At 41.6% G+C, this 26053-nt stretch overlaps 1 protein-coding gene across 10 annotated transcripts in view; it reads right to left on the bottom strand.

Moving 5' to 3' along the window:
- Positions 1 to 26053, bottom strand: part of PKNOX2 (PBX/knotted 1 homeobox 2) — a 529964-nt gene that overhangs the window by 40263 nt on the left and 463648 nt on the right. For all 10 annotated transcript variants that reach the window (XM_078379795.1, XM_078379793.1, XM_078379794.1 and 7 more), the window contains one exon: positions 238 to 367. In XM_078379795.1, coding sequence (XP_078235921.1) covers positions 238 to 367 — 130 coding nt within the window. The remainder of the gene's footprint in view (positions 1 to 237; positions 368 to 26053) is intronic.

Below are 26053 nucleotides of genomic sequence, written 5' to 3' on the forward strand. Positions count from 1 at the left end.
AATATGGAAGAGATGAGAAGTTGTGTATGTATGGGTGAGTAGTGAGGGTGGGTGGTGGTGGTGTTCAAGCTGGGAAAATCAACCCCTTTCTCTCACACACACATCAACGTAAAATTTCACAAGTTTCTACCCTGAATTACGCATCATTCAAAGCTAATTATCTAAGGGAATTAAAAATACCAAGCATGCAGAAGACGCAACTAACATGGTCAATGACGTATGCTCCACGCCTCCCACCTGACACAACTTGTGAGTTGACTGTTGTCATGGAGATATTCCCTTGCTGCAGGGCTGAGGCAGGTACCACGATTCCTTGGGGATTGCTGGATACTGCAGTCATGGAGTTTGGAGAATTCTGCAGCATATCCTAGAAAGAGAGAGAGAAGAATAGAGGGGAGAAGGAAGTTAGTGCATTGCCCATCACAGCTTTCCTTCCCTGCAAGGAAATTCTGAAAAATACCTCACAAAATCCTGCAGGTGAGAATCCATCCCCTCCCACGAGCAGCATGATGTATATCTGTGTGTATGTACAATTATTTACATATAATTTTATTAATATATAATTTATTTATAATTCAGTGGTACATTTCTGGCTGGGACTAACAACTGGATTTACCCCTAGGTATATATCAGCTGTATGCATGCAGGTTATGTTTTTCTCCTGACTTACCTCTAATGAGTCAGTTTACTGTAGCAAACAGAGCATCAAACTAGGACTCAGAAGATCTGGGCTTGACCCCGGAAACCCTCTGGGGAGGTGGTAGCAATGGTAAAATCACCCATTAAACATTTCACGTACTTTGAAAATCCTATTAGGGTCGCCATAAGTCAAATGTGACTTGATGGCACATAATAAATTGTTCTTAGGCATGATCAAAAACACATCTAATGAACTCAAGGTAGCATATACAGTATTGGAATCTTCCTCCTTGCTCTGTTGTCACGAACATCCCATGAAGAAGGTGAGGCTAAGAGTCAGCACTCTAACTGCTACACCAGTTCTACTTGTGAGATTACATCCCTTATCTCCTTTTGAAGTTGAGTGTTGAAACTGCGCAGGTAGCTCACGATTCGAGGCGTGCTATAAGTACTATGATGAGCATTATGAGCCTGGCATTATGAAACATAAAAGCTCCTGCAGACTACTATTGTATAGACTACAATGTGCTCTACATGGGACGGCCCTTGAAAATAGTTCATAACCTTGGTGGCCCACAGCATTTGTTTTATCATTTTAAAGAATATTATAGCTATTTCCCCCTTCTTTTAAATTTTACAGTGACCCAAACATTCCATTATTAATCACTGAGAAGCATTTTATTGGTCATGTAAACTTTTGGTAAACAATCAATTAAGAACCAACTCAGAGTCATTGCTTGGTCGAAAGGCGGGAGTTAAATCAATGGTGAATACCTGTGGCAGGCCTTGAGGACAGATTCTCATCCTTTGTACCTACTCTGGGCTGCATGAGGTCTAGAAATAGCAGGAAATGGCACACACCCCAAGGCACCCCAAACAAAACAAACCCAGAAATGCTCATGATGGGTCACTTTCAGATTTGATTTTGAGGGGTTTAGGGAGTATCTGGGCTCTGCCTCAGTGGAAAAGGTGCCAATCCTGGAAGCCTCCCAAAGCAGAATGCAATTGTTGTTATGTGGGAAAAAATTCTGTTTGAAGGCAAGGGGATCCGATAGGGCTTGGGGCTGTAGCTGCAGGCCACCCTTTGCCTTCTCTTAACATAAACACTTGTTTGAGAAAAAGAAAGAAATGGAGGAAGAAAGAAGATTGCTTTCTGGAGTTTGAATAACAGTAAATCCTGACTCCCGAAGGGTTGACTTTGTGTGGTTTGTTATCAGTCAGGCATTCTGTTCTTTGAAGGTGCCAGAGGATTGGAAGGCTAATGATGTCCTTATCTTCAAAAAGGGCAAAAAGGGAAATACAAGCCAGCCAGCCTGACATCAATCTCAGGGGAAACTCTGGAACAGATTATTAAGTGGTCACTATGCAAGTGCAGTACTTAGAAAACAAGGCAGATCTAGAAGCCAACATGAATTTGTCAAAAACAAATTCTGCCAGACTAATCTGATCTCATTTTTTTCATTGGGTAACCTCCCTGATAGACAGAGGGACTGCTGTAGACATAGTATATCTTGACTTCACAAAAGCTTTAGACAAACTGCCCCACAATATTCTTACTAGCAAGCTAACTAGGTGTGGGCTGGACAGAACAACTGTCAGATAGATACAGTTGGCTACAAAACCATAGTCAGAAGGTGATGATTAATGACTCCTTCTCAGACTGGGAGGAGGTAACAAGTGGGGTACCCCAAGGCTCAGTCCTGGGCCTAGTGCTCTTCACCATTTTTACTGATGACCTGGATCATGGGGTGCAGGGAATGTTAATCAAATTTGCAGATGACACAAAATTGGGTGGACTAGCTAATAACCTGGAAGACAGAAACAAAATTCGAAATGATCTAGATAGGCTTGAGCACTGGGCTGCAAACAACAGAAAGAAATTGAACAGGGATAAGTGGAAAGTACTGCACCCTGGAAAAAGAAACCAAGCACACAGTGGCTCAGCAATACTGCAACTGAGAAGGATCTTGTAATCATCATAGATTATAAACTGAATATGAGCCAACAGTGTGATGGAGCTACAAAAAAGACAAATGCTATTTTAGGCTGCATTAACAGAAGTATAGTCTCCAAATAACCTTCAAACCCACAAAGCACTTGTTCTCCTCTATTCGGTACTGGTTAGGCCTCACCTTGAGTATTGTGTCCAGTTCTGGACACCACACTTCAAGAAGGACACTGACAAATTGGAACAAGTTCAGAGGAGGTCGACAAGGATGATCAGGGGGCTGGAAACAAAGCCCTATGAGGAAAGACTGAAAGAACTGGGCATGTTTAGCTTGAGAAAAGACGACTGAGGGGAAATTTGAAAGCATTTCAAATTTCAGAGGAGGGGCAGGATCTGTTCTTGAACATCCCAGAGTGCAGGGCACGCAACAGTAGACTCAAGTTACAGGAAGCCACATTTCAGTTCAATATTAGGAAAAATGTCCCAACTGTTAGAGCAGTACAACAGTGGAACAAATTACCATGAGAGATAGTGAGTGCTCCAGCACTGGAGGCATTCAAGAGAAATTTAGACAACAACCTGGCAGATCTCCTCTGATTTGTATTCCTGCACTGAGCAGGGGTTTGGACTCAATGGCCTTATAGGCCCATTCCAACTTCATGATTCTATGAACTCCTTTCCAGCATTTCCGCTGCGCACCCACAATATGGCATGGGTGACTCAGCCTTAGTATGTGGTACGAACCATCTGCTTCTTTTGACTGCCACCGGCCTTGCAGGCACCACATGCCTCTTTCTGAGACAAGCTAGCTAAATATACAGTGAGAAATTCTCTTCCCCAAGCTGGCAGTACTATCAGCGTACAGTTTGCTGTGTTGGGAAAGCCCCAAAGCAAATGATGCAGAACAGAATTATTCAATTATTAAAGAAGACATTCTTGTCATTGTTTGGGATAAGAGGTCAGCATTCAATTAACACTTTTTTGTAGCTGATTAAATATTTGTCTCATCTGAGTAAACCCATACGGCACGACATTACTTTCTTGACACCCTTGCTCAGTACATAGTAAACAACCTACCCGTGCCCAGAAAAATTCAAGAGCCTGAACAAACAACCCAACTCAAACACAATTTGGATTGATTTTTAATTTATTTTCCCCTTTATAAGGCCCATGCATTTGTTATAGAGATGACTTCCTGAGCCAAACTTCTTCTTAAACCCTGAAAATATCGTTTTGGAGTTGCTGAATTTGAGCTCACAGCTGTGCTGCTTGGTTGTGTCTTACAAGTTACAGTTCTGAGCCACTTCTTGGCCTGATCTAAACCTTCCGCTTTGTACAGATTAAAATAGGGATGTACTGCACTTGTAATTCTGACATTCTGTTCAGGGCTTCATGAGAGTATTGTGGTGGGTTCTATACAACAGGTGGGCAGATGACAGGTTTGTGGGATTTATTTACTAGACCCCTGCAAATCATGAATCATGAGCCAGGTGCAAAATAGTAGCTTAGGTGGGCAGACACACACAAAGGTGTATTGGGTCTGGATTTAGTGATTGCAAGCAAGCTGGATAGCTCAGAGGTTTAGGTATTCGGCTGCAGAGCCAGAGGCTTGAAGTTCAATTGACAGGGGCTGAACTCATTGATCCATAGGGTCCCTTCCAGCTCTGCAATTCTAAGATGATGGTGATGATGATTAAAAAATACAGGACACTGGCATTATATAAAAGATGCAAGTTTTAACAAAAAAACTTAAGTATCGGTTACATATCAGTGTAATATGTATGTTGTTCCTAATATTGCCATTTATTTGCAGCTCTGATGGTGTTATTTCAGAGATCTCCAGCTGATTATAATATTTTATAAAACCCCACGGCATTGTTCCCAATGTCCAATGACTATGGGGATCACTGAAATGTTTTTCATCCACAAGTGACTTATTTTTACTGCCAAGTCTTTGTATTTTGTTAATTTTTCCAGTTCTTTGACTCTGGCATCCCCTGGAATTCCAATGTAAATTACCCAGACATTTCTTCATTCTATTACTGCTATGTCTGTTGTACTAAAGGTGTCTGTCTGTTTGAATCTGAAAGTCCCACAATATCTTAATTTGTTTGTTTTCTGATATATTCTCTACTTGATGTTCCCATGGAATCTTGGACGTTGGCAGATTATATATATATATATATATATATATATATATATATATATATATATATATATATATATATATATATATATATATATATATATATATATATATATATATATATATATATATATATATATATATATATATATATATATATATATATATATATATATATATATATATATATATATACACATAATGATCAGTGAATTAACTTTGCCACTCTATCATGTCTAGCTTGGTATTTCAAAAATCTTTGAACATTCACAAAAAAGGTGTGACACAAATTCATATTTTCCTTGGCATAGTTGATATTTGTTGTTTATACGAATTCCTTGAATGTTAGCTTCCATGGTATTTATTTGGAGTGGTTGTTCTTGTGCAGCAAAAATCAAACCTTAGGTTTCTTTGTTGATGATTGCCAGTTTTAGCCATGCCCAGGTTAAATTATAGAAAGAGAAGGAGAAGAAGAAAAAGAAGATTTATTCTTTCTATATACAAATCCTGATTTTCCTACCAGATTTCTTTTTCAGCAGTCTCATTTGGGGATGGGAGGAATAGCAATTTTAGTCCTTAGTCTTATTAGACCACTCTTATATTACAGGGTCTTTTGCCAATCAACCAGTGATCCATCAATAGATCTCAATCTACCTTCCGTTCCACTGTGTCCTGTAGTATAATACTGTATGTGATAAAGAACTACCTACACTATTAAGTAATTAAATGATCTGATTTGCATATGCTGATTTACTTGTATACAGACATACATTGGGGGGCAGGGAAATCACTGCAACTTAAATAAAAGTACAGTACAGCACCTCTCACCTTGGAGAGGAAGACAGTAATCAAGTGGCTTGTTTGTAGGCTGAATTTTTTTAGGGAGCTCCTGACTATTTTAGGTCATGTTTTACAGTAGTTTAGACTTGCTGTTCAGCCTTCCAAATAGAGCACTGTCCTCTGGACAGTAGAACACATCTCTTGGTGCACAGCTCTTCTGCATTTCAGCGGCTTAAAAACAAACGAAACTTCTAGATATGCTTGGAAAGGAGGTAAATCCTAAAAAAAGAGGTATCACTCTAATAATTCACAATATGAACATTTTAGAAAAATGTCTCTGTTTACATTGCTTATGAACCCACATGTTACATTCTTCAGGTATTTCCTGTCATGCACTATCTGACACTTTCTGAGTTGTACTGTGATATTAAAAAAAATTCAAAACACCTGTATTTTTCTGCTACTTTAAGCTCTTAAGTTCCAACTTTCATCCTTAGTATTAAACAGTACATACATAAGAAAGGCTATATAGAGGATGATGAAAGAACAACAATGCATATGAGGTAGTGCAACTGCAAGCAAAATATATACAGTGCCTGCAGTACATTTTGGATATTATTTATTATGAGAAACTGATACTATTGCAACAAAGGAATGTGGAGCAGGACACAAAACGGCAAAAGTGATATCCCAATCTATATCTCAGTGTGAATGAATGTAGAGGGTGAATTTAATATTCTGGGAATAAGCATGTTCGACAAACATACTTATTCAAATGTTAATGGAAAGCAAATATAATGCCTGGAGAAATCAGCCTTTGGAAATTTAAAAATACTCATGAAGTTCCAGTGTTTCCTACAAGGAAGAATTAATTTTTTAAAGAAAACCTCACAACATCTGCATATTTGTGTAAAAAAAAAGACTGACACAGTGAGAGTGAAATAGGAACAATTAGGTGCTTATTGCACATATTAAGCTAGCATTTTACATTTTAAGTAGTGACTGGGACATATGGCAGAAGTAAGGAAACTCTGGATTTTCAGAGGTTTTTGGACAGAAACCTCCAGAATTGCTTATCAACAGTCATGCCAGTTGTGATTAACCGGTGTTATAGGTGATGATGTCCGGGAGACCAAAGATTTCCTAGCCCTGACTTAGAGGTTAGTACAATTCCTGTTTCTAAGTTATAGCTTTATCTTTGAGTTTTAGGCAAATATTTCTTTCCTCAAATACAGCTTTCCCCCGTCTTGGGATCTTAGATACAGCCGGACTACAACTCGCATAATCATCAACCATTTCTGATACTGGCTGGGATTAACAGACCAGCAACATCTGGTGAACTGGGTGTGAGTCACAGGGACCACAAAGAAGAAGCTTGTTTTTAACTTTACTCCAGTTACAACAGCAGACAACTGATTCCTCCCACAGTGGGAGAGCTACTTTAATTAGAACAGGATAGCTGGGTCCACAGGATGCATAGAAAACTGTGTCAGTGGGAACAGAAGGTGAGATAAAGTGAGAAGAGGTGATTCTTGTAGCCGCTCCACCCACAATGCCTTGGCCCCGATAGACTTGGAGGCGGTTATTGTTAAAATAGCCAGCCCAGAAGCAGCCGTGCAATAGAGGCGGTGATTCAAAGAAAGGAGGCACCAACTCAGACACCAGTGAATAAGAGGCTCTTCCACTACCCTCCATATGTTGCTGTCTGAGGCGATTCTTCACCTTGGTTCATGGCTGCCCTGGCCATGAGCAGTTTAAGCGGGTGCACATCTTTGGGAGATTGATTACATTTCTAATGAAAAGCTAAGGGTTGCATTTCAGCTGGCTGAAGATTTTAATAAAATTAAAATTCAGGTGTCAGCACCACTTACTTCAACGGCACTTTCTTGCAGGTGACTATAAACAGAACGGCTGTCATGCTGCTTCTAATAAAATGTCTCTTGTATTATGTACTGCTGATCTTCAGTGTGTGTGTATGCATACAGATTCTCTGTCATGATGAGCTCAAAACTGACTACTACACTATTGATGCATGGCCAGCTAAATAAAATGGAGGTGTCATTCAAAATGTCCCTAGGTTTGTTCTTTGCACAAGCCTCTGTAGTTGATTTGTTTCCTTGCTCATAAGAAAATGTCTCCTCCTCCTCTTTCTTCCTAAATGTCCATGTTGCTTCCCTAGTGTGGAATTACTGCAGCTCTCTTCCATTTTCTTGATTCCTTGGCATGAGGTCCAGGTTCCAGCTGGGGTTGATAAGTAGATGACTCTGTTTCTTCTAACTTCCTAGCATGTGGCATAATGATGGTTGGGGAATAAGGGAGGGAAAGATTGAGACAAAGAGATCCATGCCCTTCTCGTGCCTGGCAAATGAGAGGCTTGCCTAAAAGAGATGAAGCAGTTTCCAACATGACTAATTCTGTCAACTTATCTCCACTACCACAAAAATAGGAGGCCCTGGATTACTGCAAATAGAGCAGGTAGTAGAGGAGGGAAAAAGAAGCCTAAATGATTCTATTAGTACAAATAGAGAAATATTACTTAAGGTGGTGAAAATGGAGAATATTTTGAAAACAACAGAAACAAAGGCTCAGTATAAGAAACTACAATTTGAAAACAAATTAAACAGCTGGAAAAATAAACCACTACATGGACAACACCTGAGGAATATTGATGGAAAGCATGATAATAATTCAAAATGGGCCTGGCTAAAACTGGGGACCATTAAAAAAAAGAAACTGAAGACTTGATTTTTGCTGCACAAGAACAAGCACTCTAAACCAATGTGATGAAAGCTAATATCTTTCTCTTTCTCTTCAGAAAAACTTCCTTTTTTAACAGCTGATCAGCGGTTTCAAAATGGCCACCGGGTAATTAAAATGGCCCCCCGCTGTGTTTAGGGACGGATTCCTTGCTTTACAGGCACCGAAAATGGCTGCTGTATGGAGGATCTTCGCTGGACAGTGAGTTTTTAGCCCACTGGAACGCATTGAACGGTTTTCAATGAGTTTCAATGGAGTTTTTATTTTTGCTTTACGACGTTTTTGCTTAACAGCGATTTTCCTGGAACGGATTATTGCCGTTAAGCGAGGCACCACTCTATTGTTCTTACTGACATGTTTTTCGTGTGATATTTTTCTACCCTTTTAATTTTATGTATTGTGTTGTAATTTTATCCTCAATGCACTTTATGACTTTTGATTTTCACCCCTATGTATTGATGTTATCTGCTATTTTGTTTCTTTGTTGTTTTAGGTTACTTGTTGCGAACTGCCCAGAGTGGCCCTGGCTGCCAGATGGGCGGTATAGAAATCAATCAATCAATCAATCAATCAATCAATCAATCAATCAATCAATCAATCAATCAATCAATCAATCAATCAAATAAATAAATAAATAAATAAATAAATAAATAAATAAATAAATAAATAAATAAATAAGATTCAAGGAATTAATGCTAAAGAGCAAATGTCGATTCTGCCAAGAAAGAGATGAAACTGTGTCATACCTCATCTGTGAGTGTCCAAAGATTTCACAATCAGATTACAAAATTAGACACGATAGAGTGGGAAAATTAGTGTACTGGTCATTATGCAAAACATCCAAAAACCTGTGGGAACATCAGGTAAAGAAGGTGCCAGAAAATTACGAAGTCAAGATTTCATGGGATTTCTGGATCCAAACTGATAGATGCCTTGAACATAACACATGAGAGATAATATTAATAGAATGAACAAATGTCTGGATCATTGACATTACAATTAGAGGGGATGCCAGAGTTGAAAATAAAGAATTTGAAAAAACTAACAAAATACTAAGACCTGGCAATTGAAACACCTCGCCTGTGGATGAAACACACTTTAGCGGGCCCCGTAGTCATTGGGGCTTTGGGAACAATATCAAGAAATTTCACACAGTATTATAAGCAGTTGTAGATCTCAGAAATAACACCACCAGAGTTACAAAAAATGGCCATATTGGGAATGGCATACATACTGTGCTAATATTTAACAGATACTTAGGTTATTGGTTAAAACCAACACAACTACCTCTTCCAAAATTGCAACTATGGTTAAAACTTGTACCTGTTATATAATACCAGTATGTTTTCATAATTTTGATTGACTGTGCCTAGTATTTTTGAATGATAATAAGAACAACAACCCGTCAAGTGGATTCTGACTTACGGCACCCTTTTCAGGATTTTCTAGGTAGAGAAAACTCAGAAGTGGTTTACCATTCCTTTCTTCTGGGATCATGGTGGGTAACTGAACTTCCAGCCTCTGGCTCAGCAGCCAGGTGTTATAACTCACTGAGCTATCCAGCCAGCTATCCTCACGATGCATTCCTTCAATGGATTCTTTCAAATATCCACAGCACCAAGTAATCATGTGACTGCACATTCCACCACTTCCCCACATATTAGTAAATGATAGGTAGGAAAAACAGGGAATGAGGTATGTCTCTCCCCCTTAATGAACGCCATGAATCAGTCATTAACATTAGTCTGAAATGCTTCATCGCTGTGTTCCTAGCCAGATCGTCTTGGCCTGAAATATTTTGCATGCACTGGAATGGAGGCAGCCTGATTCTATCATCACAGCAGGGAAGACGAGAACCCCAGCACCCTGGAGCCAGAACTGAGCGTAGGGTTTAATATTCATTTTTCTCTCTCCCAGAAATGACTTATTCCCCCCCTCCCTTTCTGTAACACGAGTCTAAGTAATTAACAACTTGAGAAAAACATTAGCAAGCTGCCTTCAACAAAGCTGGCAGCTGAGTGGAATTTTTATCCTGCTGTATCATTTTCCAGCGGGGAGCACCCTCACCATGAGTGCAGATGATGACTCTTCTATTTCAAGCTGCCGGGATTAATTCTGAACCATGACGAATTTCGCACTCTTGCTTGCTTGGTCTTCTCTTTCTCTCTCTGTTTCTAAAAAGATGTGTACTCAATGTCAGGTCGCTGTGGAAAAATCCCTGACATGACTTTTCCAGGGTTCCTCCCCAAGTCCTTAGAGAAACAGTCCTTTTACAGAGCTGCAAAATTGACCAGGGCTTAAGCTGAAGTGACTTTCCGTACAAACTGGCATTGGGGCCAAATGAAGAGGGGGGTACATCTAGGAACAAGCAATGCCTTTGCCAATTTCATGCATCCCATCTCTACTATCTGGAAGCAGCTGAAGATGACTTCATGCTTCCACCACTAGCCTGCCCTCTGACTGCACAGAGACTGGATTTGCAGGTGGGAAAAATTAAAGGAAGATCACATCCTGCCTCTTTCTCCCACCTCCAACCCCACAAAGCTGGAAGATACACAACGGATCTGTTCAGGTGGTACCCCTCTAGAAGCTGGCAATCAATTGCGTTGTCTTATGTATACAGGAGGAGTCTTCAGTCTTTTTAGACGTGGTATTCTTGTTTAGCTCACACCTATAGTATGGGTATTTTCATTTTTACTCAGCATATCCATCCTTCCCCAATCCCTCTTTCCTCCACTTGTCTTCTCTTTCCTCATACCTTTCTTAATGATGTATAGATACCAATAAGTAAAACAAGGGTGGAAAAATGTTTGGCTTTACAGATGCTGATGGGCTGCTATGCCCATCAGTCCTAGCCTAACAAAATGTTGTTGGAAATAACTGTGTGCAACCAAGCTTGCCCTATGGAAGACACAAGGGGAAGAACAGACAAAGATCTCACCAGGTTTTCTACACTATTCTTTATCTGCTCTGGTTTATGCTGGCCTTCCTTCAATGCACCCTGATAGAATTAGAGTTGCTGATGTCATTTTGTTTCCTTCTTGATCCTCTTTGGGTGGGGATGGAGGACAGCTCTCTTGCCTTTTTTTTACCCCCCTTGGGACTTGATCCACAGCTCATTGCATCTTAATCAAAGACTCTGACTACAAGATCAAATATTGTTGGATTTGCTGTGATCATAGTATGGGCTGATTCGAAGGAGTGTATTTTTTTGCTGATTGCAAACGGCAAAGGCCGTTTCAAATTGGTCTGGCCCTTTTTGCTTCCAATGTGGCTTTTTTCTCTGTTGTTGGAGGCTTCTGCCTTTTTCAAGCTGGAATGCTTTGAACACTTTTCCCTGTGTGATCAGCTGATGGTTGTTTAGTTGCTAAGTTGTGTCCGACTCTTCGTGACCCCATGGACCAGAGCATGCTAGGTCCTCCTGCCTCCCACTGCCTCCCAGAGTTTGGTTAAATTCATGTTGGTAACTTCCATGACACTGTCCTCTGTCGTCCCCTTCTCTTCTTGCCTTCACACTTTCCCAACGTCAGGTTCTTTTCCAGGGAGTCTTCTCTTCTCATGAGATGGCCAAAGTATTGGAGCCTCAGCTTCAGGATCTGTCCTTCCAGTGAACATTCAGGGTTGATTTCCTTCAGAATTGATAGATTTGTTCTCCTTGCAGTCCAGGAGATTCTCAAGAGTCTCCTCCAGCACCACAATTCAAAAGAATCAATTCTTCAGCGGTCAGCCTTCTTTATGGTCCAGCTCTCACTTCCATATATTGCTACTGGAAAAACCATCGCTTTGACTATTCAGACATTTGTCGGCAAGGTGCTGTCTCTGTTTTTTAAGATGCTGTCTCAGTTTGTCATCACTTCCCTCCCAAGAAGCAGGCGTCTTTTAATTTCGTGGCTGCTGCAACCATCTGCATTGATCATGGAGCCCAAGAAAGTAAAATCTGTCACTGCCTCCATATCTTCCTCTTCTATTTGCCAGGAGGTGATGGGACCAGTGGCCATGATCTTAGTTTTTTTTTTATGTTGAGCTTCAGACCGTTTTTTGCGCTCTCCTCTTTCACCCTCATTAAGAGGTTATTTAATTCCTCCTCACTTTCTGCCATCCGAGTGGTATCATCAGTTGTTGATATTTCTTCCAGCAATCTTAATTCCGGTTTGGGATTCATCCATTCCAGCTAATGAACCATAAAAGGATCAGCTGATACATTCTTATAAAGACAGAGGGCGTGTCTATGGGTGGTGTTTCCATTACATAGACAGTTGAATCTGTTCCTGTGTTCTTTCCTCCCAATCATCCTCTGCATTTTTGACACATATGAAATTAGTGCTAGATCAGGGGTGTCCAACCTTTCACCTTCCCTGGGCAACATTAGAAGATGAAAATTTGGTTTGGGCCGCATGGGGGGGCAGCCCTAGGCGTCCTCCGCAGCCCCGCTTCAAGGGCGCTTACTGGCAGCTGCGATCTCAGACAGCAGAGGCTGCCAGCTTCGACTCTGGCGGCTTTATGGGGCTGGGAGGGGGTCCACCTATTGACGGGGACGGTGCAATGCAGTCACGCAGCCCCCCTGTCCCCTCCCCTCACGCTCCTTCCTTCCTTCCCTCTCTCCCCCTCTACTGTTGTGACATGCCCCGGCCACATTCCGGCTGCAAGCGCCGGCAGTGTAACTTGACACTTTGGAATTTCTTTAAAAATAAAAAATTGCACTGGGCCACATTACGAGCTGACTTGGGCCGCATGCGGCCCTCGTGCCGCGGGTTGGACAAGCCTGTGCTAGATCATCTTATCACTAGTATTTAGTTCAGCACTAGACAACTCTGGATGACAATTTTTTAAAAAAACAATTATGAACAAAACAAAAGCAATACAGATACCACCCACCCCCCAAAAACAAACCACATTTGTCCGGTAAGGGGTATTTTTATATATGTTAAAAGTAACTTTCGAATGCAGCCACCTTTTCTGGAACACTGTACAACTATTTCAAAACCGTGGCCTAACAGAGAACCATAAAAGGATCAGCAGAGATGGGACCAGAGGAAGGAAGGAAAGAAGAGGGGGGCTAGGGGCTGAAATGCAAATTGTATTGTATCAACTGTGAACACTGAACTCCAGAATCAATCCACAGCCCCTGTGTGATCCCTGACTGCTAATTCGTCTGTAACACAGGTTGCCAGTTTAGTAGTCACAGCCTTAGTTTGCCAAAATATAGGGTTCCCATCTTAATGTATTTCGCCAGTAAACACTAGCTTGTTCTTTACCTAGAACGAGAAAAATGGATGTGATTTCTTTCCAAAGGGAAGTGTATTCTCTGATCTTCAGCTGAATCCACAAATTAACTTAGTTGCTGCTTGTTCCGCTAAGAGAAGGGTGTCGCCCAGCAGCATCTGGTGGGGAACACATCCCCCATCCTTATCTTTAGAATAACAAACAAATGTTTTAAAAAATCAATACTAAATACAATTTTTCAGTGATAAAAATACTGTATTTTTTGCACCATAAGACTCACTTTTTTCCCACAAAACAGGGGGGTGGAAAGTCTGTGCATCTTATGGAGCGAAGAAAACAGATTATATTTTCCTGTTTTCTTCTCCTAAAAAATCGGTGCGTCTTATGGAAAGGTGCGTCTTATAGAGCGAAAAATACAGTATGTCATTGGGGCAGCACACTTTTTATTTATTATGAATTTGTATGCGAAATCTGCTTTTAAATCTGTTTTTAAAAATACTTTTATTCTGCCTCCCTGCAAAAATGGTAATCAAAGTCCTCACATCTCTACATCAGGTTTAGTGCTGGGTTTACCTGTTTTTCTCTCACCATTATTAACAATTAGGAAGTTCAGACCTAAAGCACTTATGCAGGTCAACGGTATCACTACCATTAGCATAATATAACTATATGAGGCAGAGAACCAATGAAGTACCATGGCAAATGTTCTGAAATGGAACAATTTCCCTATTTTTAGAAATGCATTGTTTCGTTTAGCAACATAGTGAATCAATCTAGATTGGTTGAAATCAGGTAGTAAGTCACAACTAGAGCAGGCCCACCGAATCAGTATGAATTCAGTATGTTCTCTTGATTCAATGGGCTAACTTGAATTGCATCTGATTACAGTCATGCCCCGCTTTACGATTGCCCCGCATTACGACGAAACCGCATTACAACGATCTTTTTGCGATTGCAATTTTCAAATATTTATATAGCAGCTAAAAAGCCCGTGTGGTATATTCCTTTTTAAAGCTTTTTGTTTACTGAACAGGAGTGAAATGAACACGCCAAATCAAATCTCCATCAGTGAAAGACAATAGGTAACATTGGGGGAAAAGGTTTTGGTTCAAAACAAGGCAATGGCATAGTTGGTCCTTTAGTCATGATTCCTGGCTATGATAAAATAAAAGAAAAGATGGTTACAGCCCTTAATACCTATACATGGCAAATATGGGGACGGAACAGCTCCCTTGCAAAGATTTCTCTTTTGATATTTCAGCCAAGTGTTCTCAGGAAAAAGCAAAGAATATGAGTTAATCAGGTAGTTGAAACTGGATACAGCAGGACACCTGTATCCATGGGATCAGAATCCATGGTTTCACTTGTTCATGGTCTGAAAATATTAAAAATATTAAAAGAAAAAATATCTGGAAATATTTTTTTTTGCATGTATTACCAGAATAGGCCACTGGATGCAGCCAGATACACTGCTATAAATACTGGTTAGTTAAGTATTCCCCTGTGGAGGCACCCACTGTAGTGAACAGCATGATCTCTGGCACTCTCTAGTGTTCAGGTCTGGTAATGCATGTGAAAATAATCTTATTTTTGTTCCTTTTACGAAGATACGTCCCCAAGAGAATATGGAGATCCTAATGTATGTACTTGAAGGTGGGGTTTATAACATTAATCCTTCCCTCTTTATATGAGTATAATATGGGATGGCTATTGGTGCGTTGCCAAAGGAGGGCAAGCATCACCAAAATGTAGGATAGAAGAGAAAAACCACCAAAATAGGAAGACATTTGCCATAATAAAGAAAAACATTTTTGCTTTAAATTCCACATGCTAATTTAAGTTAATACATGCAGCTATATCATAATTTGATATATCTGCTATACTTTAAGTGCAATTACGGCATGCAGTGCATCACAGAGCACTATATTGACCAGGTGACTGCCTTAGGTCCCAGAACCAGGGAAATCATATAAATTACATCAATAAAATGTAGTGCTTAGTAACCTCCTAATATTTTTCTATAGTTCACTAAGTATGAATATAATTGAAAATAATGTTTAGTATTTTAATTTCAATGATATAAATTCATTAAGAATTAATCCATAAACACTCACCATTACTCTGTTATAATTTATTATTATTTACAAAGAATATTTTACTTTTAATTTATTAAATGATATCTATCCCTTAAATTAAATGCACTATGACACAAATGAAATGAAATGAAATAAATCAGACTAATTTTGTTCATTCATTCAAAATAACTATGGAGCCTATTAGCATTTTTAAAGTTACATATAATTAAAATTTGTGCGCAAAGCACTGATTGCCCAACTGCACACTCATACAATAAATGTTTTTCCAAAAGCCGAAACCTCCTAATTCCTACACTGCCTGCCTCCACAGGAGAGAAGAATCAAGGGGACAGCAGTTTCTGAATCAAGGAGCTGAATGTTGGTTCTGAGGGGATGTCCTCAGAACCAAGGCATGATGGGAAATGTGGTCTCTGAATTTGCCTGATTAGAATATAGACATTTTCAGACTACCTTTACCATCATATCTTGATTCCAAAGACTTCCTCTAGGAATCTCTCTAGTTGTGGTCCATGCCTTGAAGCCCCTGGATCAATAGGAAGACAAGATTTTAGAAAGAGGATGGTCTGCCCAAAATCTGGGCCAATAGTCATACTAGAGTAGTGATTTATTTCATGTGCGTACCTGTAGGTGACATACGGTACTACACTGAAATATTTCACCCTTGGTTTCATCTTATTTATTAAATTTTAGTTATACAGTGGTGCCTCGCACAACGATTGCTTCATACAACGATGAATTCACACAGCGATGGGTTTCTTTGAGGAATTTCCCCCATCGTTTAACGATGTTCTCTATGGGGGAATTTCACTTAACAATGTCCCTTTTTCGCTCCTGTAAAAGTCTCTTAAACTGTTAGAAACCTGTTTTAAATGCTTGCAATCGTTAGCCCACCTCCTGAACCCTATGCAAACTTAATTTGGTGTTGTTCTGAGTCGTTGTTAATTTTTGGTGATTTTTTAAATTCTCCATTGAAAGCCTTTGAATGGTCCGTTCAAAGGCTTTCAATGGAGAAAACAAAAAATCACCAAAAATTAACGATGACTCAGAACAACACCAAATAAAGGTTGCATAGGGTTCAGGAGGTGGGCTAACGATTGCAAGCATTTAAAATAGGTTCCAAACATTGTAAGACACTTAAAAATGAGCGAAAACGGACATCGGAAAGGACTTCAAAAGCACTGAAGCCGGCTTCAGTGCTTTTGAAGCTCTTCCATTTTCGTTCATTTTTAAGTGTCTTACAATGTTTGGAACATGTTTTAAATGCTTGCTATCGTTAGTCCACCTCCTGAACTCTATGCAAACTTAATTTGGTGTTGTTCTGAGTTGTCGTTAATTTTTGGTGAATTTTTTTATTTTCCATTGAAAGCCTTTGAATGTCCGTTCACACACTCCCACTTTCTATGAGTCTAGCTTTGGACAAGAGTTGCCCTCAGCAGCTGCTGTTTTCCCCTTCCTTCTTTGTCATAATTATTCCTGTTTCTTGGTGCGCCAGAATACCAGCCATCAGAAACATCTCCTGCTCCTCCTCTCACCAAGATTGTTGCCTAGGCAAGAGCAGAAGGCGAGAAAGGCGGTTGCGATGCTGACGAGGAGAATTGTCTCCGTGCTGGAGTGTAGGCCCTGGTTTGATTCCTAACTATGCCTGTCCATGAGGCCAGCCTGGCCCCTGGGCTGGACTGTGAAACTAATATGTATTAACACAAGTCACAGTAATATAATGTCTCGTTCATGGTTGGTAGTTTTTACCATCTTTTTACTTGTACAGTGTACTTTTACAGTTAACTCATACAATTGCATGTTTGAGGAAGGAAGGAAGGAAGGAAGGAAGGAAGGAAGGAAGGAAGGAAGGAAGGAAGGAAGGAAGGAAGGAAGGAAGGAAGGAAGGAAGGAAGGAAGGAAGGAAGGAAGGAAGGAAGGAAGGAAGGAAGGAAGGAAGGAAGGAAGGAAGGAAGGAAGGAAGGAAGGGCTCAGCTTTCAGTCCCTCGGAAGTGACACTGTTTCTCATTATTCCATGCCTCTGCTCAGCACCTATCACTGGGAGGGTTTCTGAAAGGTTATGTGGTTTTGAGAGAAATCATTAACATTTCCTAACATTAATTATCAAATGCCTAGTGACCTCTTCGGCACTGGGATTTTAAATGACAGGGGTAGAGGAAAATCTAGCCAATGAGGAATTGCCAGGTGTTCTTGAGCTCCTGTTGTAGAAAATTAATTTGTGTCACACCCTCCCTCGACACATTCAAGGAATGTGTTTGGGGTAGAGTCCAAGTGGCGATAGGAGCTTATGTCCACATCTGGAGGACCAGAGGTTCCCAAAAGTAAATTAATGTTCAGACTTGAAAGAGTATGCCTACAAAGGGCTTTTTGCACATGACCCAGAAGGATGGAAAATAAGCACATAAAATCATAAGAAAAAGAAAGTTCATCCTCTTTGAATTCAATGGTTTTATGTATCAGGACATAATAAAACTTATTTGGTCCTTAGCAGATCTGAAATTTGGTAAATACAACTTCAGATGAACAACAGCACACGAACATATTGTGACAAACCCAGACCTACTGGGACCTGCCACACGTTAACTAGGCTGCCACCAACCATTCCCTATAAGAAGTCACACAGACCAGGGATGGATTTTTAAACAAATAAAAGAATAAGGTTTATTTAAATCACACACAGGGAAAATAAAATGAACCAGTGAATAAGAAATAGTAACGTGGCTTAGTCTCATTCATACATGCATACAGTTTGGTTCACACAGAACCCTTAACTTGAAGCACAGACCCTGAACCTATCAGTTCTGGCTAACCATACAGACACCTGAACCTATCAGGTTGGTACTCTGACACACAGTAGTACCCTGTCTGACACACAGACTCCCACACCAGCTTCTTCTTCCCAGCTGCTGCTTCGTCACCTCCCAGCGTCTCCTAACTTCACACAGGCTTCACATATATATACAGTACAGCCCCTCCTCCTGATGTCCCGCCTTCCACTCCCCATAGGATGGAACTTTCCCTCCAAACCCATGACAGACAGGTAACATCAGTGCTGTATGTAACACCTCCCCTCTTTATAAGTTGTTTTGTAGGGGGAAAGCTAACGTGCTTTTTCCCAAAAAAACAACCTGGATAAAACACACAAAACAGTTATACATACAATATCATACTTACTTATACTTACATTCTAAGTTAACCATAGCAATTAGGTATTTAAACATTTACCATATACATTACATCAATTTACCTTTATTCTTACAAACCAAATTCAAAAAATAGGTACATTTAACTTTTTGTCATCAATATATACACATAGTCCATGTTCTTTCGCCGTCTTCAATCTTCAGGTCTTCTTGACAAGGCGTCAGCAACACAGTTCACTGACCCTCTGACCACCTTCACTTCAAAGTCATAGTCCTGTAGGTTTAAAGCCCACCTCATAAGTTTACTATTGTGGGTTTTCATTGTCTTTAACCATTGCAGTGGTGAATGGTCAGTGCACAGAACAAAATGTCTTCCCCAGATGTAAGGCTTGGCCTTCTGGATCGCGTAGACTATGGCCAAACACTCCTTCTCCACGGTTGCCAAATGTCTCTCACCTTTTTGAAGTTTCCTACTCAGGTAGGACACTGGATGCTGGTCACCATTCTCATCCTCCTGGCACAGAACTGCTCCTACCCCGCTGTTAGACGCATCGGTGTAGATGATGAACTCCCGGTCGAAGTCTGGAGCCCGCAGCACTGGATAGTTGATGAGCGCCTGCTTCAACCTCTGGAACGCCTCCTCACAGTCGCTGGTCCACGGGATGCGGTCATCAGCCTCCTTCCTCGTCAGATCGGTCAGCGGAGCCGCAATCTCGCTAAACCTCGGGATGAACTTTCTGTAGTAGCCCACCAACCCAAGAAATGATTTGACTTTTCTCTTGGTGGTGGGTCTAGGCCAATCACGAACTGCTTCTATTTTGGCCTCCAGGGGTTTTATCACTCCTCCCCCTACCATGTGACCCAAATATTTTGTTTCTGGGATACCCAGCTGCAGTTTGTTCTCTTTACAAGGCCTAGGCCAAAGCACTTCCTCTCCCTGCCTTCCTGGTCATCCCAAGCTTTCTTTCTGACCTTTTGAGCTTGCAGGGTCTCTGCTGCTAGCTCTAGGTTTCTCTTTAGGTCCTTCCTCAAAGAGTCTATATATGTCACCACGTCTTGTGGGTCATCCTGGGTGATCTGCTCCCAATTTTGTTTGATCAAATCAAGGGGCCCTTTCACCCTTCTCCCAAATAAAAGTTCAAATGGACTGAACCCGGTACTGGCTTGTGGCACTGATCGATAAGCAAACAAAAGGGATTGCAGCTTCTGGTCCCAATTGTTTGGATTCTCTGCCAAGTAAGCCCTAATCATGCGCACCAGAGTCCCATTGAACCTCTCAGTCAACCCATCACTTTCAGGATGATAGGCAGTGGTTTCCTTGTGCTTAATTCCACAGATTTGCCATAAGCGTTTCATGAGCTTTGATGTGAACGATGCGCCCAAATCTGTGATTATTTCTGAGGCAAATCCCATCCTGGACATATACCCCACCAAGGCATCTGCCACTGTGTTAGTTTCAATGTTAGTCAAGGGTATGGCTTCAGGGTACCTCGTGGCATGGTCCACAATGGTGAGAATGAACCTGTTCCCCCTCTTTGTGGCCTTGGGCAAAGGTCCCACAATATCCACCCCTATGCATTTGAACGGAGTGTCAATCACAGGCAAAGGGCACAACTTTGCTTTGGTCCTATCGCGGCTATTCCCCTGCCTTTGACACACATCACATTGTTTACAGAACTCCCTGATCTGTTTTCCTATGTCAGGCCAGTAGAAATTCTGTGTGATTCTCTGCTGTGTTTTGTTCACCCCTAAGTGCGCAGCAAACATGTCAGAGTGCCCCCTTTGTAAGATCATGGGGCGATACTTTTCAGGCACCACTAGCTGACTTCTGATCCCATCTCCCCCTTTTGAGATATTCCTCAGGGTCTCTCTATACAAAATCCCCTTTTTCTCTAGAAATCTCACTGGGGTTTCAGGTGTTAGCTGGGCGTCAGTCACCTGTTCAAAACACTTTTGGAGAGTGGCGTCTGCCTTTTGCTCTTGTCCAAATCTGCTGTCTGTGGTTAAGGTTTCCACCACAGCTTCTGAACTCCCCCCACCTGCTTCCGTCTCTGGCTCATCATTACCCCCCTGAACTGTCCCCGTGGTGGCTTGTGAACGTGTAATCACTAGCACCCTTTTCACATGTTCAGCCAGGTCATTTCCCACGAGCACGGCTGCTGGCAGAGTCGGTGAAATTGCTAGCCGCCAAACTCCCCTCCAGCCTTGAAAGTTCACAGGTACCTCCGCGACTGGCAGAGAGATCACCTGCCCCTCAATCCCTGCCACCTTCATGCTCTCATTTGGGATTACATACTCCCTAGGAATAATATCTGGATGGCACAGGGTCACCTGAGAACAAGTGTCCCGCAGCCCCCGATACTGACGGTCAAGTATTCCTACGTCCACCCCTGCTGTCTCAAACAACTGAGAATCTGTTCTCACCAGCAGGCAGCGCCTGACCTCTACAAGAGGACCATTTTCCTCAGCCTGATCAGCAGATGTAGCTGTTCCAGATTGAGTAGCCATGGCAACAGGCTCCCTCAGTGACAATGAGCCTTGCTCTTTCTGGACACAGAACACAGCTTTTGGCTTGGTTCCACTCGAATCCTGAGGCACAATTCCTTTTAGCTGCTTTAATTTCTCACACTCTGAGATTAGATGGCCCTTTCCCTGACAGAAATAACATTTTCTGGTGTATTTTGAATCTCTCTCATCTTGTTTTGGTTTTCCCTCCAAAATCTGAGGTCTTAGTTTCATGTCTGAGGGCTTCCCTTCACCATGGGCCCCTCCCCCTTGCTGGCTTTTCCCTGGTCCCTGAGAGTACTTGCTGTAGGTTTCTTTAGGTTTCCCCATAGCTTTCCCCTCACCCAAGGGCTTTCTTATTTGGGAAATAAAATCTGCGATCTCGGCTGCTTCTGCCACAGATTTTGGTTTCCTTTCCCTCACCTGGAATTTCAGTTCCCCATGCAGGACTGAATAGAACTGTTCCAGTGCTATCAAGTCTTTGAGCTGCTGAAAGGTCTCTGTCCCCTCCTGAGATAGCCATTTCTCAAGCAGCCTCACCAATTGGGCCCCCACTTGGGTAAAAGTCTGCTCTGGTTTCTTTGTGAGGGACCTGAATCTTTGCCTCAGCTGTTCCGCATTTATCCCATGTCTTGCAAACACCAGTTTTTTAAACTCTGCAAAATCTTTCATCAGTCCCTCTGGCATCTCTGAATAGACTTCGGCCAGGCTACCACTGATTAAAGATCGCATGATGGTCATCTTCTCAGTTTCCCTCACTGAGAAGTCCACAAACGCTCTTTCCACTAAGGAAAAGAACACCTCAGGACAATCTCCCTTGTGGTACACAGGGAATTTCTTCAGGTCAGCTTTAGACAATTGGCCTCCCTCAGAATCCCTATTGTTATTATTGTTCTGGTTCATCATTTCCAATTTTCTTAATTCAAACGCCATCCTTTCTTTTTCCAGAGCAATTTTCTCTCTCTCTAATTCGAAATGTCTCTGTTTCTCTCTTTCCCTTTCCTCCATTTTTTCTCTCTCTAACCTTTCCTCCATTTCCCTCACCCTCAGTTCATGCTGTTGGGCTAGGAGCAATTTTCTGAGTTCTGGGTTCTGCTCTCCCGTGCTGTCACCCTGCACTGAGCCAAATTCATCCTCAGAACCTTGGTCAACCTGGGGGTCTTTCACTTCACCCATTTCTGCCATCTGGCTTCGAGTCAAGGGCATAATCCCCCCTCAGAACAAGCTGCTTTAAAAAGTCAAGCCTCAAAATAAAACGACCACTTTTTTTTTCTTTTGCCTCAGACCCAGCTTTCCCTATAGATTGCTGCTGTCCTTCAGCACTACTTGCAACTGTAGCGAGTTAGAGTCTACCCCCCTCTGCTGGGCCTCTCAGCAGGCAGGCTAGATCACTGCTACTACACAGTTTTGCCTCAGCTTTTTTCCCGCCAAAACCAGGTTGCCTCAGAGCTCCCTAATCTAGCCCCCAATCTGAGGTTACACGTTCTTCTACTAGTGCACCCCCCCGTGAGGTACACCTAGAAGATTACCTACGTGCTCTCAGATTGTCCCTGACTAGACCCCCCTTGCTCTGGGCATACTTGCCAAGGCTTTGCTGGACTGCTGGACAACTGGACCAGTCGTATCCCACACGCTGGACACCAATCAATGTGACAAACCCAGACCTACTGGGACAGTACAGCCCCTCCTCCTGATGTCCCGCCTTCCACTCCCCATAGGATGGAACTTTCCCTCCAAACCCATGACAGACAGGTAACATCAGTGCTGTATGTAACACATATCACACCATGTCATGATTTATTTAACAATAATAGAGCTAAAATGGGGAAACCGTGTGTGAAAAAACTAAGTACATCTTATGTTTCAATAGCTTGTGGAACCATATTTATTAGCAAAACCTGAAGTAATTGTTTTCTGCATGACTTTATCAGCCCCTCATGTCATTGTGGAATAATTGTGGACCATTCTTCTTTACAACGTTGCTTCAGTTTACTGAGGTCTGCAGGCATTTGTTTATGCACAGCTCTCTTAAGGTCCTGTCACAGCATTTAAATCAGGTTGAGGTGTGGACTTTAAGTGGGCTACTGTAACACATTCATTATTTTCTTTTTCAGCCTTTCTGTTGTAGATTTGCTGGTGTGCTTGGGATCATTATCCTCTTGCATGACCCAATTTTGGCCAAGATTTAACTGTCCAACAGAAGTTCCAGAAGTCTTGTAGTTTGTCCAGATGCAACTTTGCAAACTTAAGTCATTCTACCATGTTTTTTGAGAGAAGTGCCTTTCTCCTGGCAACCCGTCCAAACACACCATACTTGTCCAGTCTTTTTCTAATTGGACTGTCATGAACTTTAACATTTAGCATACTAACTGAAGCCTCTAGAGTTGAGATGTAACTCTTGGGGTTTTTTATAATTTCTCTGAGCATTGCACAGTGGACCTTGGGGTGAATTCCAGGGAAGATTGGCAACTGTCTTGAATGTTTTCCACTTGTAAATAACCTTCCTCACTATAGAATGATGGCCTTTAAATTGTCTAGAAATGGGCTTACAACCCTGCCCAGATTGATAGGCAGCAAAAATTGCTTCTCTATGATCATTGCTGATGTGTTTCCCTCTTGGCATTGTTGTTAACACACACACCTGAATGCTCCAGACCAGCAAACTACTAAAACTTTCGCTTTTATAGAGGTGGTCACACTAGCAGCATCTGGCTGCTACTTAGCCTCTTAATTTATATGGAAGCTATGAGGATGTACATAGTTTTTCACACATGGCTTCTCCATTTTAGTTTTGGTTTTGTTAAATAAATAATGACACAATGTAATATGTCATGTGTTGTTGTTCATCTGAAGTTGTATACCTAATTTTCAGGACCAGATGAGTTTTATTATGTCCTAATACATAAAACCACAGAATTCAAACAGGGTGTATTTTATTTTTCACTTGACTGAAGATAGCTATACATGGGATTAAATTATTATGGATCTTGAAGATCAGCTAGACCAGTGGTTCTTAACGTGGGCAATAATGCCCCCCAGGGGGCAATTTCATTTTTCAGGGGTGGTGTGGGGGCGAAAGAACAGAAGGGGGGCGGTAGGGGGGCGCTGGAGCGAGCCAAACCTGTGAAGGCGACTGCAGCCACAGTGCTGGCAGTAGATTCGGTGCTGCTGCTGCCGCCAGATGATCCAGCTCTTTCTACCTGCCACGTCTCGCCTTTCTCCTTTAGGGGAGCACTGAGTGTGGATCGGGTAGAAGGAAAGGGTCTCTTGGGTCCTCATCCTCGCCCCGTGAAGTGCTGCCTCGCACCCGGGTGAGGAGGGAGACTAGGTAGGTAGGTAGATAGGTAGGTAGGTAAGATATCATCACCTCGGGGAGTGGGGCAATGATAACTTCCTCAATGGCTCAAGGGGGCATTTCTTTCAAAAAGATTAAGAACCACTGAGCTAGACCGCCATTTTTGCTCAATGCAAGTTGCCATTACAGGATCCCTAACAGATGACCATCCAGCAAAGGAGAGTCCATTATTTCACTGCCAAACAGCTCTCATTTTTAAAGAAGTTTTCTAATTTTTACTCACTGGTCCTGGTCCCTACCTTTTGAGTAAATGACTCAGTCATAGGATTTATGCAGCCTTTCAAAATGCATACACCTAAGTTCAGGTCCTCCCCTCCCCTTCCACGGGTGTATATTAAAACCCTATTAAGAGTTTTCTTGTACTGTATGCTATTTTGAGAAGTGCTTAAGCACCAAGTGAAGGAATTCAATGAAGAGGCTACAAATACAGAGTTTCTTTTGAAAAGCAATTTGTTATAGCTTATTTTCCAAGCTGCCAAGTAATTCTCACAATCATTTCCATTTTGAAAAATAACACTTCACTTCCATAATTCCTTATAAATAATCAAAATGTAACAATAGTAACTGAAAGTTACTTTTAATGGGCTGGCTGTTACAAGGCACCAGCATTTGGCACAAAACATTTCCACCTCTTTCCACCTTTTTGTTAGCTCAACATTCACAGTTTGGATCAGGTGATATTGATCCTCTGCCATTTAGTGAGACCATACCCCATAACTATCAGGGTAACTAAAATGTTATAATTATACAGCAAAAGGAGTGGAGTAGATATGTTTTTGTTAAATTACAATATAATGTAGTTATGTTGTTGTTGTTTAGTCGTTAAGTCATGTCCAACTCTTTGTGACCCCATGGACGAGAGCACACCAGGCCCTCCTGTCTTCCACTGCCTCCCAGATTTGGTCACATTCATGTTGGTAGCTTCGATGACCCTGTCCAACCATCTCATCCTCTGTCGTCCCCTTCTCCTCTTGCCCTCACACTTTCCCAACATCAGGGTCTTTTCCAGGGAGTCTTCTCTTCTCATGAGATGGCCAAAGTATTGGCGCCTCAGCTTCAGGATCTGTCCTTCCAGTGAGCACTCAGGGTTGATTTCCTTCAGAACGGATAGGTTTGTTCTCCTTGCAGTCCAGGGGACTCTCAAGAGTCTCCTCCAGCACCACAATTCAAAAGCATCAATTCTTTAGCGGTCAGCCTTCTTTATGGTCCAGCTCTCACTTCCATACATGGCTACTGGAAAAACCATAGCTTTGACTATTCGGATTTTTGTTGGCAAGGTGATGTCTTTGTTTTTTAAGATGCTGTCTTGGTTTGTCATTGCTTTCCTCCCAAGAAGCAATTGTCTTTTAATTTTGTGGCTGCTCTCACCATCTGCAGTGATCATGGAGCCCAAGAAAGTAAATTCCAATGTAGTTATACCTCCTCAAAAAGAAGGTAAAGAAATTAGTTACAAGTAATTAGCAA

The sequence above is a fragment of the Pogona vitticeps genome, chromosome 8 (assembly GCF_051106095.1).
Source record: "Pogona vitticeps strain Pit_001003342236 chromosome 8, PviZW2.1, whole genome shotgun sequence".
In the NCBI taxonomy this organism is placed as follows: Eukaryota; Metazoa; Chordata; class Lepidosauria; order Squamata; family Agamidae; genus Pogona; species Pogona vitticeps.